The sequence below is a fragment of the Panthera tigris genome, chromosome B2 (genome assembly GCF_018350195.1).
Source record: "Panthera tigris isolate Pti1 chromosome B2, P.tigris_Pti1_mat1.1, whole genome shotgun sequence".
Lineage (NCBI taxonomy): Eukaryota > Metazoa > Chordata > Mammalia > Carnivora > Felidae > Panthera > Panthera tigris.
The window spans coordinates 104,843,631-104,860,107 of NC_056664.1; the positions used below are offsets into that span (position 1 = coordinate 104,843,631).

Consider the following 16,477-nt stretch of genomic DNA (forward strand, 5'->3'; position numbering starts at 1 on the left):
AAGAAATGAGACTTGAAAAAGGAATGGAGACATAATCCATTGAAGTTTATAGGACAATAACAAAAGTAATGGCTCATATTTTAAGAATAAATCTGTGAAATTTGTCCAAACCAGTGATTTTTATCTGGTAATAATGTAGCAGATTCTTAAGTTGTTTCTTTATAACCTGACCTTGCTTATTCAAATTTTTTTTCTTTATTGAGATAAAATTCACCATTTTGACCATTTTGAAGCATACACTTCAGTGATCTTCAGCTTACTCACAATGTTATGCAGCCATCACCACTAATTCCAGAACATTTTAATTACCCAAAAAAGAAACTCCATATTCATTAAGCAGTTGCTCCACATTATCCTTTACCTCTAGCCTCTGGAAATCACTAATCTACTTTCTGTGTCTATGGATTTGCTTATTCTGGACATTTCATATAAATGGAATCATACAATATGTGGCCTGTTATATTTGGCTTCATTCACTTGCGTGATGTTTTCAGGGTTCATCCATATTAGCACATCTCAGCGCTTCGTTATTTTTTATGGCTGAATAATATTCTCTTTTATGGATATGCCAAATTGTATTGATCTGTTTAACAGTTGATGGACATTTGGGTTGTATCTACCTTGACTATGATGCATGATCCTTCTATCAACATTTGTGTTCAGACTTTGTGTGAACATATGTTTTCAGTTCTCTTGAGTATATATACCTAGGAGTAGAATTACTGGCTCTTATGGTAACACTATTTAACTTTTTGAGGAACTACCAAATTGTTTTCCACAGTGGCCGCACCATTTTACCTTCCCACCATCAATGTGTGAAGCTTTCAATTTCTCTACATCCTCACCAACATTTATTTTCTTTCTTAAAAAAATTACAGCTATTCTAATCCTAGTGGGAGTGACATGTTATCTCACTGTGGTTTTAATTTGCATTTCTCTAATGCAAATGATATTGAGCATCTTTTCATGTGCTTATTTACTGTTTGTAGATCTTCTTTGGAGATATGTCTATTCAAATTTTTTGCCCATTTTTAAGTTGAGCTATTATCTTTTGATTGCTGAATCGTAAGAATTCTTTATATATTCTGGGTACTAGACTTTTATTACATAAATGACTGTCAAATATTCTGCCATTCTGTGTGCTGTCTTTTGACTTTCTTGATAGTATCCTTTGACGCTCACATTTTAATGGAGTTTAACTTGTCTATTTTTTTCATTTGTTGCCTGTGCTTTTAGAGTCATATTTAAGAAATATTTGCTTGACCCAAGGGAATGAAGATTTATACCTAGTTTTTCTTCTAAGAGCTGCATAGTTTTAGCTCTTATATTTAAGTCTTTGATCTGTTTTGAGGAAATTTTGTATGTAGCACGAAGGAGGGTTAAATCTTGTGGAAAAGGGCTTTTCTTGCATGTGGATGTCCAATTGTTTCAACAACATTTGTTGAAACGTTTATTCTTTCCCCACTGAAGGGTCTTGGCACCTTTGTCAGATTCAGTATTTGCTTCGTGTATTTTTGGGCTGTGTTGTTAGTTCGTAACTATCCTTACTTTTATCTGAAAACAGCAATGACATGAAATTTATTACCTGAAGGCAGAATAAAAAGTATGTTTTATATTTAAAAAGTAATCTTGGTGAAAAGAAAAAAAATTAGAGGAGACGTGTGTTTTTACAGAAGAAAGTTTCATAGTTTGTGATCACTCCAGATCATACTAAGCCCAAGGAATAGCCTAGGTAAGAAGAAAGATGTTTCTCAGAATCATTTTGCCATGAAAGAAAAGAATTTCTTTCCTTGCCTCTGAGCACTAAAAGAGATATAAGGTTGTAGAATAAAATATTAGATACTTTTTTCTAAGTTTATTTATTTCTGAGAGAGAGAAAGCATGAATGGGGAGAAGCAGAGAGAGAGAGAGAGAGAGAGAGAGAATCCCAAGCAGGCCCTGCAGCAGAGTCACCAGGACTCAAACTCACAAAGCCACAGAGCCCAGGAATCCCTGAGTTCATGACCTGAAGCTCATTAAGTCAGAAGCTCAACCGACTGAACCATCCAGGCGCCCCTATTAGATACCTTTCATTGAGAGCTTGCTGTTCTAGGCATTGTATTAAGTTTGTCTTTATAATTTTGCATTTAATGCTTACATAAGCCCTATAATGTGATGTCTTTGTCAGCAGAACTTAAGTAGTCATCTACAAAAGTGATTTAAAAATTTTTCTTTAACATTTATTTATTTTTGAGAGACAGAGAAGAAGTGGGAGAGGGGCAGAGAGAGAGGGAGACACAGAATCCGAAGCAGGCTCCAGGCTCTGAGCTGTCAGCACAAAGCCCTATGCAGGGCTTGAACTCACAAACCGCGAGATCACGACCTGAGCCGAAGTCAGACACTTAACCGATGAGCCACCCAGGCACCCCGAAGATGATTTTTAAGGAAACGTTTCCAGAAGAAACAGGCAAGGGAACAGAGGTAGCTAGACAGTGAAGAGGAAGAAAGCAAAGTAGGATGGGATTTCAGGAATTGTCCAGCATGGATGCTTCAGCCTGATTCCACAAAGAAGCTCTGTGTTGTAAATTGGAACTCAGATTTATCTACCATGAAGTCAAAGAATTAGGCTTTTATTCTCCCTAGTCATCAATCATTGGCTAAGGAATACCCAGGGTACCCAGGGAGTGGACAGACACTCTTGGGCTCTCTTTGCCTGTGGGCATTGGTGGTCTGGTAGCCAAAGGCAGTCCCTGCTCTCAGGTGGTGGTGGTGGAGCTGGGGACTGGAAACAAAAGGAGTTGGAAGCTGGGGAAATGGTGCTCAGAAAACTTAGGGAGAAGGAAACTAAGGTTAAGGACCCAGAGTCACAAAGAGAATGAGTGAAAATGTATGTGACTCCAAATTCCTTTTCTTTCCCCTTTAATGTGGTGCCTCCAGTCACAAAGATACTGTCATTGGGGAACTACCAAGAATCTCCTGTTTCAGATGTCATTATGCCCTTTTCTTAAAACTGAATTAACTTTCTCAGATTTTTTAAAACCTGGGATCTGACAAATTGCATACAAAATTTTGTGTGTAGGTATGTGAGTGTATTCATGGGTTCCCACACCTGCTCCCCCGGGGAGAGAGTTTATGGCTTACATAAATTTCTTAAAGGGAATGTAAAAAAAAAAAATGTTAAGCATCACTATTTAAGAGATCATTCTCCATATTTAACTGTTTTCCTGCCTAGGATCTTATGACTTATCATTATTACATCTTTAAAATATTGGCTTCATGAGCTCAGATTAATTATAATAACTACAAGTAAAAATTTAGGATAATGACATTCCCCCCCCCCCCCCATTGAGCACTGTTCTCACTGGTTCTCATAAGCTTGAGAAGAATTGGCATTAATTCTTTTTTAACATGTATAATTTATCAGTGAAGCCTTTTGTCCTAGGCTTTTATATGTAGAATTTTTTTTGATTACTGATTCAATTTCTTCACTTATTATAGGTCTATAGTTTATATTTCTGACTAGAAGCACAAAGAAATTACATGTTATTTTGTAGGGCAGATGGTTTACTTAAAACTAAGACAAAAAAGTTCATGGAAGGCATTCAATGAGCTTGGTTTGTTTCCTTTGATTAATTCAGCTGTAATTGCCAGATATTCATTTAGTGTCTGTAACACACACACACACACTTAGCCTGGATATTAAGTGGTCTGTATTTTTAAAAATTCAAAAAGAATTCCCAGTAATTTTCCTGAGTATTTTCTTTTCTGATTATGTGATATAAATAGCAGTCTTTTTGCATACACATAGTTAATCTATGTCTGAAGGTGTCTCTATAAAGGGGGAACATTCTAAACTGTAGTATTGTAGAGCTAAGCTCCAGGCACTGAGAAAGTTCTTTGGCTTTTTAAGGCCTAGGTAGAGGAAACTGATATGCAAAGTTTTCCCTTGGTTGGGAGGTATAGCCTCCCAGGTTTGGGTGCATGAATGGGTGGGTGGCTCCAGCCTGGACCCAGCTGCTGGTGGTACCCGGTAGGGAGAAATCCTTCAACAGAAAAGTTATGCCTTTCCCAACAAGTGGTGCTAAAAACAGGGAAAGTTTCAAATATATCCATAATCTTGGGTGCTTAAGCAGGTTAATGCTCTTAGATCATATTATTCCTCTCTATAATTCACCCTTCAGCCATCCAGCACCTTGAGTCCCATTTTGGTTTTTCTAAGTTAAATTTTGATGTAATGTAGTTCAATATTAAATTCGGGTTAAGGGGTGATTTCTCTTTCTAATGCTCCACAAGAAGATGACAGGTTGTTGGCTGTGGCGAGGCAGTGTGAACCAAAACAGCTTCCTTGCTTTTTCTGGGGAGCACTAGGCATAGAGTAAGCACAGCACATATTTGTGGCAAGAAGAGAAATGGAAAGAATGGAAGATTCTGTGGCAGTCAGGCAACACACACCCCCAACTCTCTACTGACTTCTTAAAGAGAGCACAAGTTACCTTTTCTTCCACCCCACCTGACTCTCTTGCCATTTTAGATTGGAAATGAAATGTGGCGGCTTCATTTTTCATCACAGCAACGTCCACTGCACTACCCGTAGGTACAATAGGTGAGGAATTGTCAGGGATGCTTTTAAGTCACAAAATATTGCAGGGAACAATTGAATCGTTTCCTCCATGCTGAAGGTTAGATCCTCGAAAGAGGCGAGGCTTGGGATCAGAACCCTCGAGGGTGCACCCTCCAGCAGGGAAGTCTGGACACGTGTGTGATGCGATGGCGTCCGTCCCCGTCACTGGGAAGAGAGCCTTCCCCAACCCCTGAGATTAATCCGAGAATCAATAAACCCGGCCCAGGTTGTGCAAAGACTGAGTGGTGCTCTGGCCTCGCAGATAAGTCTGACGAGCGAGTTAGGGATGGAGACAGTTGCAGTAGCTCTTCCCTCGGGAAGAGAGTGGGGTTTTCTCAGATCTTTCCGGGAGCTCCGGGTGTGAATGTGAAAAGTGCCCTCGGGCCCAGCGCCAGACGTGAGCAAGGGCGGAGAGAAGGGGGGAGATGTGGGGAATGGGACTCGGGGGAGAGAGGCGCAGGTGAGGAAGGGAGTCCGAGCTGAGCGTCTGCCGGAACCGCGGACAGGTGGAGAAAGGCAGTCCCGCCTCGGTCCGCGCAGTCCCTGCGCAAGGCCTGCCTTCGCCGCGACGCCGCGGGGCTCGGGAGCCTGCCGTCTCCGCCCCCGCCCCCGCGGCCGCAGGTCCCCAGCCCCGCCCCGCCCCGCCCTGGGCTCTGGGCTCCGCGGGCCGCCGGCCGTGCGGCTGGTGCCCAGGTCTCCCGCGGCCAGAGGATGGCCAAGGTCCCGGAGCTGGACGACACCTTCCTGCAGGCGCAGGCGCAGCCTTCGCCCCAAGTTTCCCCTGAGGCCCAGGAGGAGTGCTGTGGGCCGCTCCTGGGCAAGGGCTTGCTCATTTACCCCGAGGAAAGGGTGTACCTGGCGGCGGCGGCGGCGCAACCCGCGGGCGCGCTAGGCAGCGCGGAGAGAGGGGAAGACCCGGAGCTGCCGGCGGGAGTTAAATCGGGTGAGTGCTCTGCCCCCTCGGGGGATGTGGCTGGGAAGGGGATGAATTCTAAGAAGGGCACCCCACAGGAAAAGTAAACACACCGCAGACATAACATACATGGAGAATGTTCCGTCCTGATCTTTGTATTTTCCCCAGGAAAACGTTGGTCACCTAGAAATGAACTCTAAGGGATTTGGCTTAGTTCCCCTCTCAGCCCCCTGCCCATCCCCTTGGGCTACCCAGTTTGGCACCAGTTTGGTACTTTTAGAGGCTCCTTCACTGATTTTGCATTCTGATTGTCTTTACCACCCTTTCAACTTGCAATCAGAAATGCGTTTAAGCAATGGTAACGTTTCCTCGGAAGAAGAGGATGCAGACAGTCACGACAGCAAAACCAAAGCAGCCGATCTACACCTCTCTCAGAAGAAAACCGTCACGCAGATGATGAAGGATAAAAAGAAGCAGACTCAGCTCACCCTGCAGTGGTAAGTCTCCCACGGGGGATACTTTTCAGCACCCGTTGAGTTTTGAAAGTCACTATCTTCAGAATCTGCTTTTCCCAATTTGCCTCTGCCTCAGACTTTGGGGGCAAGTTTAAGATACCAAAATAAAATGAATCTTTTTTTTTTTTTTTTAATGAATGTTTGGTTTGGAGACATAGTCTAGTCTAGTGTTGATGAAAAATGATCTGCAATACAAAAACCCATCACTTTATTCACTATTGACATAAACTATAATTTCATCAAATGTCAGCAATAATGAATGCTTTTTAGGACTTATTTGCTTAACATGCAATCAATTCGGTCCTTATATACTTGTTATTTGATCGTCTTTTTGTTTATAAAACATGATTCTTCAAACCACCTTAAAAGGAGGAAGGATCTTAAATATTGCCTTTATCCATATGAGGGCAAATTAACAGTTGTATACTGGTCATTAGGTGAAATGCATTTGAACTAGGAGATATTGAAAATTCAGTTAAAATATCTCTATTAAATAAATGTTCAACTATTTTATAGCACCTGTCATATATGATTTATTATGATGAAATATCATGAATTGGATTTTATGGAAACTCTTTTAAAACCAAGAGTTTATCAGTAGGCTTTCTACATATGAAGAGCATTTTGTAATATTGATCAAAAAGGAAGAGGGATCTAAAGTAAAAACTCTAAGCTTCCCCACATAGTGTGAATAAGAGTATATATTTCCTTCCAAGTTACAAGTAACAAGCAAATAACTTAAAAGATTTATTTACTGATTAGTTGTATAATCTGTATGTATGTAAGGTATGAACTAAACCTTAGAAAAATACAATAGAAAAAAATAATGTCTAAAAATCTAGCAAAAAAAAAAAGAAAAAACCCTAACTTTTTTTCAGCTATTTAAACCCTGAATTACAGTTTACATATACTAAATTTTTGTGATTATATACTTACACCTTTTCAAATATTTGAAATCTAAACCAAATATTCTTCTAAAGTTGTGGCTTAACTATTGAAGTTGATGTCACACTGACTGGTTAAAAATACACTGGGGCAGTAAATATTTGAGTTAATTATCTGGAATATTTTAGATACAGCTATTTTATTAGTATAATTGGGGCAGAAGTATTGCTTAAAGATATATTGTGGAGAACTGCTGAATTATCACTTCCAGTTTTTCCCTCAAATGAGTGAATGGGAACAAACTTGTTTTTTTGTTTTATAAATATGAGTGATTGCATTATAATTAAAGAAAAACAGGTTATACCCCAAATTAGCCGTATTCATGGCTGGGATTATCCAGTATTTTGAAGATAAAGACAACGCCTGCAACAACATTAAAACAGCCACATGAACAGTTGACATTTTATGCATGCCATTAAAATATAATTTTTAAATAGTTGAATGTTTTCTTAGTGATTTTCATTTTTTGAAATTTAAAATGCTATACTTTTGTTTGAACTTTCCACCCCTTTCCTATAAAAGAGTGTTACATAGAGTTTTCTAGAAACTAAGTGACTTATTTGTACTTCGAGAATTTTCCCTCATGGTTATATAGATTATTGGGGATATTAAAAATTGGAACTGAAAATTAAAATGAAAAATCTAAGTAACTCCAGTTTTCAACTGTCAGCTAGGTTTAGTTTTGTGGATGCAAATCTGACTGGGTTTTGTTTTGTTCCTCTTCAAAGAAGTATGAACATCTGATGCTTTAAAGTCTAATGAACATCTCCTTTAGCTTTTATCTCATGCATTTAGGGAATATGCTAAATCAGAGATGTGACTAGTTTCACTCAATTTTAATCTGAATGCATGCTCAATATTGCGTTGTTCCTATATAGTAATAATTACAATTTTACTATACAGAAAATGGGTGTACATAAATTTTAGTCAATATCACCTACTGAATTGTTAGGAAAATTGGGAATACAATCTACAAGTTCTGATTTCTCGATTGCTGTTTAGATATTTATAACACTTGAGTATACATTATTACATTTATATAAATTATGTTTAATTGCAATGTAGACATTCAAATAGAATTGTGTCTAAATTTTCAAAATTTATACAATTGTATTTGTAACAGAGTTGAATTTGTATGTCATATTTGGAGACATCTATAGAGAAGTACATTATGTTTCAAGTGCATGGTATGTTTCAGGCAATTATGGTACTTGATCACAGCAAAAGGCATAGGGTAGAAGTAGATCAGTACCATTTCAGACTTTAGTGAAGTGAGTTTACTCTTAGGTGTTTTGCAAATAAATGCATCATCATGCTTCCCTAACCATTTAGGGCTCAGGACTAGTTTGGGAATGAAAGTAAGATATTGTAGGCATTTGCCAGCCTGAAACCTGGCAGCCCATTAGTGTTGAGAATAGTCTTTTAAAAAACCATCTCCTTCACTTTTACCATTCATACATATTTGCATCTCACAGAGCAAAGCATAATGAATAGTGAGGATTTCCATAGAAATAAGACCTATTCTTTGAGATACAGACCAGAAAGGAGTGGTTTTACATTGACCAGGGTATTTTAACTCCACTAGCAGGTATTCACTGGGGTTCTTGTTCTTCTAACATTAATTCTTGTGATCTGACTTTTAATAATATCCGGAATAGAGAAGGTCTACTCATGTCTGCTCATGAACTCATTTGTATAGCGTCTGTATTCAAAACAGTCATTAAATCAATGTGAAAGGGGAAAGGAAAGGAGAAATAAAGAAAAGGTTTGACCTAATTTTCTACCTTTTTTTTTTGTTTAGGCTTGAAGAGAATTACATTGTGTGTGAGGGAGTTTGCTTACCACGGTGCATCCTTTATGCCCACTATTTAGATTTCTGCAGGAAAGAGAAATTGGAGCCAGCCTGTGCAGCCACCTTTGGAAAGGTAAATGACACATATTGGTCATACTACTTTGCCGCTAAATTCATGTCTGGAAGACAGTATAGAAACAAATGCATCTAAGTACATTTTCTTACAGAATATTAAGAAATTTGTTTCACAAGCATTTTATCTTGATTTTACCTACTATAGGTTTTACCTGGAACTACTATATGTTTTGAATATTAGAAGCTTAGCTATCAGATGATTTAATGTGATATTAAAGGAAGCTCCATTTGGGGCGCCTGGGTGGCTCAGTCGGTTGAGCATCTGACTTTGGCTCAGGTAATGACCTCGCGGTTCGTGAGTTCGAGCCCTGCGTCGGGCTCTGTGCTGACAGCTTAGAGCCTGGAGCCTGCTTCTGATTCTGTGTCCCCCTTTCTCTACACCCCACCCCTGCTTGTGCTCTGTCTCTCTCTGTCTTTCAAAAATGAGTAGACATTTAAAAAAATTAAAAAAAGAATAATAAAGGAAGCTCCATTTGAGCAGTGACATTTCCCTTCAAAGAGGGATGCATTAAAGAGTATGGTATAGCCTGTATTGAGAAGTAAAATTAAGTGGTGGTGACAAGTATCTTGTTAATGCAACTGGTGATTGTGTTTATTATTTAGCTAGTTCAAGTATATGAGTTTTTAATAATTTTTACTTTATTTCATGAAACAGTTCCCTTGATTCTCCATTTTACTCCGAGTACGTTTATACCCCAAACTCTAAAATGTTGTGACAGAATTGGTGAAGCATCGCGTATTTAAAAACATTCCTTTCTACCCAACTGTATGGTTAGGATGGGAATCTGTAGACTTGGCATTATCATATTTATGTATGTTGATGTTATTTTGAAAATCAAGATAGGATATCAATCTCTTGGGAGAGGTTTCTCCTTCGAGATTCTTTTCATGCTCTGCTAAGAACTTAGGATATTCTAGAGAAACTATAGGAAGCTTAAGGCTCAAACATTGCATCCCATATAAACTGAAATCTAAATTCTAACCTGTAGAGGGACTCATTGTCCAGAAAATAATGAATACTATAGTCGAGCTTCTCAGTTTTTGAAAATCAAATAATTTATAAATTTATTTTGAAACCTCTCTGCTTATGGGAGTTAGTGTGACATGGTGCATGGTAATCTCATTATTCAGGTTCTGGCCTAGACAGTGACAAATTTGTTGTGAAGCCTTTTGAAAAGCACTTAATTTTTTCAAAACTTAGTTCACTTATTCCCTAAAATGAGCAAGTTGCATAAGACAACTGCTAATGTCCATTTTTGCACTGTTTTGTTCCACCTTATGGTAGTAATCTTAACTGTTTGGGGAGTGATGAAATGTCTTGAGAATCTGATTAACACTACCGAATTGGTCCCCAAGAAACTGACATATACAAAAAGTTTGCCATGGAGCCCCTTAGGAGATCATACAATTCCTGTTATATGTAGAACAGATTTTGTTCTTTAACTGGATGCTAATTTTTAGCAAATTTTAGAGAAAGGGACATAGAAAAGAAACAATTTAAAACACTGCTGTGGAGATCTGGAAGGAAGGAGAAAGTTTCCTGTGTTTTTTCAGAGTTGGAGATTGATACTTAATTTTGATAAATCTCTGGATAAAATTATTGTAAAGACACTCAAGTCTTTCCTCTAGGTACATAAGGTAGTAAGCAACATGAAGCAAAAGCAGATACTGGTATGATTTGCTTTGGAAATTGAGATGGGCAGCAAAACAATCTTATTAAAATACTATGTGGCAATGAGAAAGAATGAAATATGGCCTTTTGTAGCAATGTGGATGGAACTGGAGAGTGTGATGCTAAGTGAAATAAGCCATACAGAGAAAGACAGATACCATATGGTTTTACTCTTATGTGGATCCTGAGAAACTTAACAGAAACCCATGGGGGAGGGGAAGGAAAAAAAAAAAAAGAGGTTAGAGTGGAAGAGAGCCAAAGCATAAGAGACTCTTAAAAACTGAGAACAAACTGAGGGTTGATGGGGGGTGGGAGGGAAGGGAGGGTGGGTGATGGGTATTGAGGAGGGCACCTGTTGGGATGAGCACTGGGTGTTGTATGGAAACCAATTTGACAATAAATTTCATATTAAAAAAAAAAACTACCTCCCTGCCTCTGCTGGTGTATTATTGCTTATCAGTTGCTTGTCAGTATATGTAGAATATTACGTCTTCCAGACTAAATTTTACCCAAAGTTCAACATTTACTTTCTTGAATTAACTGGCCACAAGTTGCTTGCAACAGAACCACACGTTTCCTAAAAACTAAAGTAATTGATTTTCTTTTTAGACAATTCGCCAGAAATTCCCCCTCTTAACGACTCGGCGACTTGGAACAAGAGGCCATTCAAAGTAAGATATGTTAATGAGCATAGATATCAGATCTGTACATATGATACCCCGTATAGGAGGATTGACACGTGTAAAATGAGTATTGTTTTTATCAGTGAATGGAATCACGTGTTCTCTTCTTGATGAAGCAGATTTTTTACCAACTGTAAGAACTAAAAAGCAAAAAAGTAGATTTTGGAATAATGTTTAAAAAGCAAAATTTATACTGAAAAATCATAATATCTTATTTCTTCTGATAAAAAAGTCATTTTTACAATCTTACATCCACTACTGAAGGCACTGGTGTCCTGAAAGGGTAGTATATATGGCTAAATAAGTGGCCAGATGGAACCACAGCACTCCCAAAGAGCAAGGCCAAAGTCAGGAGTTGAAGCATGGTTCAACTTTGAAGTCAGGAGTTGAAGCATGGTTTTCTTTCCCAGATAATAATTTCAATATCCTCTTCTTTTCCCTTCAAGACAAATGACCTCTACAAATGACTTCTTTGGTCATCTCTTAATGTAAACATAAAGTTAGTCCTCTTGATAATTTTAGCTTTTTTTTCTCTTGTGGCAATCTCTGTAGAGTTACATGTTACACATTCTTACTCGTCCATTATTTCCTCTGTCCACTGTGTTTTCAGTTTTTCCTTTCCTTCTGCCTGCAAACAGATTCAGATCTCTTTTATGTTGATAAAAACAGACACATCTCAGACCTGCTGTACTCTTCACAATTGCTCTATTATTTTCCTTCTCATTGCTATTCCTCGAAAGAGTAGCTGTGCTCACTTATCTTACCATTGTTCACATGGTAACAGTCCATTTCTTTACGTAGACAAAAACCCTATGGCTCAATTTTACTGTTACTCATCCTTCTTGGCACCTGTCTAGCATGTGAACCTGCTGACAGTGCCCTCTTAAAATAAATCAATATGTAAAACTTCTCCTATGGTTTCTCTGTCACAGAACTGCCAGGCCCCCTTCCCTCTTCTCCCATTCATTTTCTAGCTCATCCAATGTCTTCTTCCGTCCCAACATCTAGTTCAGCATTGCCCAATGAAATATAATCCAGCCACATATTTAATTCAAAAATTTCTAGTAGCCACATTAAAAAAGTAAAAAGGGACAGGTGTTATTTAATTTTAGTATGTTTTATTTAGTCCAATGTATCATTTCACCATGTAATCAAAATTAAAATTATTGAGATATTTTTCATTCTTTTTCCCTACGAAGTGTTTGTGTGTTTTATTCCTACAGCACATCTCAATTGTGATTAGTCATATTTCAAGTGGTCACTACCTACATGTGGCTAGGCGCAACCTTATTGGCTAGCTCAGCTTTAGTCACTTGCCAAAAAATAAATCTTACTTTATGAATTCTCTTGAATCAGTCTCTCTCCATTCTCACTTTCATAATCTGGCTTTCACTGTATCTTTCCAATCCTTTCAATACAGTTTTTCCAAATTGGCCTTCTAAAAGTTTTAATTCAATTGTATCTCTGTCATGCTCAAACTTTTCTCACTTTGACATTCAGGGTCCATTATGATTTAGTCCCAAATCATTTTCCTACCTTATCATCTACTCACCTCTCAGCATGGAGCCTATGCTCCCACCAAATTAGTGCCCAGCACCCTTTGTTTCACCTCCAAATGTCATTCTTTCATCTATGCTGTCTTCTTCCCTGGAAAATGCCTTTTCCCTACAGGTATTTTGAAAGCTTATCCTTTGAAAAGAAAAGAATGTTTCATAAACTTCCTCTTCTTTTGAAATTTTTCTTATTTCTTGATTTCTTATAGGCTCTTTCTTCATAGCCTCACAGCAGTTCATTGGTTCATTCTTAGTGTGTAATTACCTTATCTCTTCCCCTCAAAAGATAATATTTTGAGGATAGAGACTTTGTCTCATTCATTTTGATATCCTTTCTGTTGTTGGCTACATAATTGATTACCAATTAATATTTCTTTAATTGACTCCTATTGGTGTTAACAGTATGTGGTGTGAGAAGGAGGAATGAAATGCCAGATTGAAAAAGAGTGAATTGGCTCTTCCCTTCTAACTTGTTTATCAGACTTGAATCACTTTAACTGGCTGATTTCTACTGAATTTGATTCCTACTGAATTGTGTGGGTAGAAGAAAGATGAGATAATGTTGGAAGTAGATAAATAGTAGAAAAAGAGGCAAAGCAATGCAGAGAAATCCCCTTCACAGGATCTACAAGAAGGCAGGCAGGCAGGCTGCTGGGAAAGTCAATTAATCCTAAAAGGAGCCTTCAGGATTAGGGATGAATCATTAACCCTGTCCATTGTGACTCTGTGAGGCTCAAGTGTTTAGGTTTATGGACCAACATGTGGTAATTTCAGGAAATTTGTTTGATATCTAAAAGCAGATGTGCCCAAGAGCAAATTATTAAAATTTGAATTTTTTTTCCTTCTTTCCCAGTATGACATTTGCTTTTTATAACTTGCTTGTTATATTTTTTGATATTTTGATATCCTGGGGAAAAATTTTTCCATACATAAACAAGTATGTTGAAAGATAGGGCAAGATGGAGAGTTTGTGAATCTTGCAGTTGGCAATGGTTTGATGTAATTATTCTTTTGTTGTTGTTGTTATTTATTTATTTATTTATTTATTTATTTATTTATTTATTGGGGGGGGGGAGAGAGAGAGAGAGAGAGCGCAGGTGAAGGGCAGAGAGAGAGGGAGAGAGAACCCCAATCAGGCTCCTTGCTGTCAGCGCAGAACACTATGCGGGGCTCGAACCCACAAACCATGAGATTGTGGCCTGAGCTGAAATCGAGTTGGAGGCTTAACCAACTGATCCACCTAGGCGCCCTTTAATTTTTGTCCCAAGCATTTCTTTATCTTGGTATATTATCTTCACATCCATCATTTTTAATGGCTATTTAATATTTTAAAAATGTACATGTCTATGAAAAATATTTTATGTCTATAGAAATATGAACAATCTGTGAAACAGAAAGATAAATGAAGAAAGTTAGCATATTTTGGAGAAAGAGAAATTTATAATTTCTCCAAATTTTACTATTAATTTTGCAAAACTTGTTGGAGTAGTGTTTATTCTAGTGCCTTACACATACTATCACTAAATGTTTATTGAATTATTTGAAAATTTTAAACTAAGTATTTATTTTAAGTTTTGTGGATCATTTATTAAAATATATTGACATTATATAACTGTTTAGTGATGGTTATCTAAAAACATAAGCTCTCAATTGTTGCCAAATTCTCATAGAATAGCTAGAGTATATCCAGTCATTTCATTTGAGTCTTTCAGACAGAATTGATTTTGATCCTGATTAACTCAAAAAGTTCTTATGTATTCTGGACACAAGATAGCACCACTATTTCTAAAACCGTTCCTGGCAGCCTTTAGGGTTCATGGAACAATGTTACTTTTCGAATTTTACTCCATGTAGGAAATCCAAAAGTTTGGGAAACACGGATCTTTGTGACAAAGAGGTGATTGGTAGGATCTAAAAAAGAAGAGTGAATTTTGTGTCTATTTTCAAGGTTTTTCTCCCTAAGTTCTGTCATAACTGGTATTAAAATGATCAGTTCTCACAACTCACCTTTATGCAGGTGTTACTTTCAAGGACCTCACGAACATGAAAGATGAAAACGTGTAACTAAATAAAATGAGGCAAAATTTATTCAGCCAAAAGGAAGAGATAAAATATTTAAAACAGATATGTTAAAAGCAAAACAAAACAAAAATCCAAATGGACAGACTACCTAGGTAGATATCACAGATCACCAGATATCATGCACTGTCAAACTTAGAAACAATTAAAAATTGAAACATTTGTTTCCAGGGGCAGGTCTGACGTTCTACATAAGAAGCCAGTAGTGCCAAGAGTTCTGGAAAAAAGTCTTTAAAGGTTAACTCTTGGGGTCACAAAGCCTCACCCGAGAACACCTAACCTGAGTGTGCCCTGGGGACAAACCCAATCAGTTTACAGGGGCATTAGCAGCTCAGCTTTCTGTCCCTTCCTTCACTGTCACCCTCCCCTCCCTGCCAAGAAGCCCCAGTGACAGATTCTGTACATTCTCAACACCCAGATAAAACTGTGTTGTCTTTTGAGTTTTTTTTTAAAATTTTTCTTCTTTTGATTTACTACCAATGCCAAAATATACACCTGTTTTTTTTTTTTTTCTGGGCAGTATTTTTAAATTTGGATTTTGAAAAAGTAAAAATGAAACAAAATCATATAGGCACGAAAGAGTAATGCAAAGCAATTTTTGTCTATTTTATGTTATAAATGTGTTATATCAATAATCAATCCATTCATATTTATATCAATGTACAGAGCATGGTGCTAAAGAGGTTTTAAGATGCAAATAGCAGGATAGGATATACGCTATCAAAAAACTTTCACTATTAAGCTTCATTTATTTAATAAGCATTTTATTGAGTGTGCTGGTACTTACTAGGCCCTAGGGATACAGTGATTAAGAAAAAGAGCCTGTATCCCACCACTGCTCAGGATAGCTGATCGTTGAGACCACCAAGTAGATTTCATGTACGCAGTAGACTGTTTGATTTGAAGTTACATTTTAATTTCGTGTAGACTTTGATCAGTCAAATCTTGCTTTTCAGACATGATGGACAAAAGCTATTATCTTATTTATTAGTAGTGATTTAGTGGGTTAATAAAACTGATATGGCAGCTGCTCTTATCACAGTAAGTTATTGCAAGTCCCTGAACAGCTTAATCCCATCATTTCCTTATCGGTCATCATTCGTGTAGTGTAAACTAACATCAGGGCTACCAGCTCAGTAGGAACATATGTTTCAGGAATTCTATATAATGATTGAAATAGGAAAGAAGAACTATAGGTGCAGGTAGAAATTTATCAGCAAGTGAAGAAAAGTATTAGATGCAATGTAAATATTTTAGCAGCAAGAGTAGCAATAATTTCATTTGTCCTATTAAAAGTATTTTCTATTTTATAACGTGTTCACTTTAAAATGTGGACATAAAAATTAATAAATCTTCTTTATTCCTAAAATGTAAACGATCTATTATTTGATATAAGACTAAGGAACAGTTGACACTAGTGAATGAACACAATTTGCTGGATAATCACAAAACTACTTGTATTATGCTAACGTTTTCTTAGAGAAATGAGCTAGTCATACCCAAGATTTTGAAGCAGTTTTCACATATCATTTTTAAGCAAAATGGGTAAAAATCATATAGAGAGAAGGAACTGTGCAATGTTTGGGAATC

At 37.4% G+C, this 16,477-nt stretch overlaps 1 protein-coding gene across 1 annotated transcript in view; it reads left to right on the forward strand.

Annotated features, from left to right (window-relative positions):
- Window positions 1–5,311: 5,311 nt before the first annotated feature.
- RFX6 (regulatory factor X6) overlaps window positions 5,312–16,477 on the forward strand; it is a 54,800-nt gene continuing 43,634 nt past the window's right edge. The window contains exons 1-4 of the mRNA XM_042985341.1: window positions 5,312–5,543; window positions 5,854–6,010; window positions 8,775–8,898; window positions 11,182–11,243. Coding sequence (XP_042841275.1) covers window positions 5,312–5,543; window positions 5,854–6,010; window positions 8,775–8,898; window positions 11,182–11,243 — 575 coding nt within the window. The remainder of the gene's footprint in view (window positions 5,544–5,853; window positions 6,011–8,774; window positions 8,899–11,181; window positions 11,244–16,477) is intronic.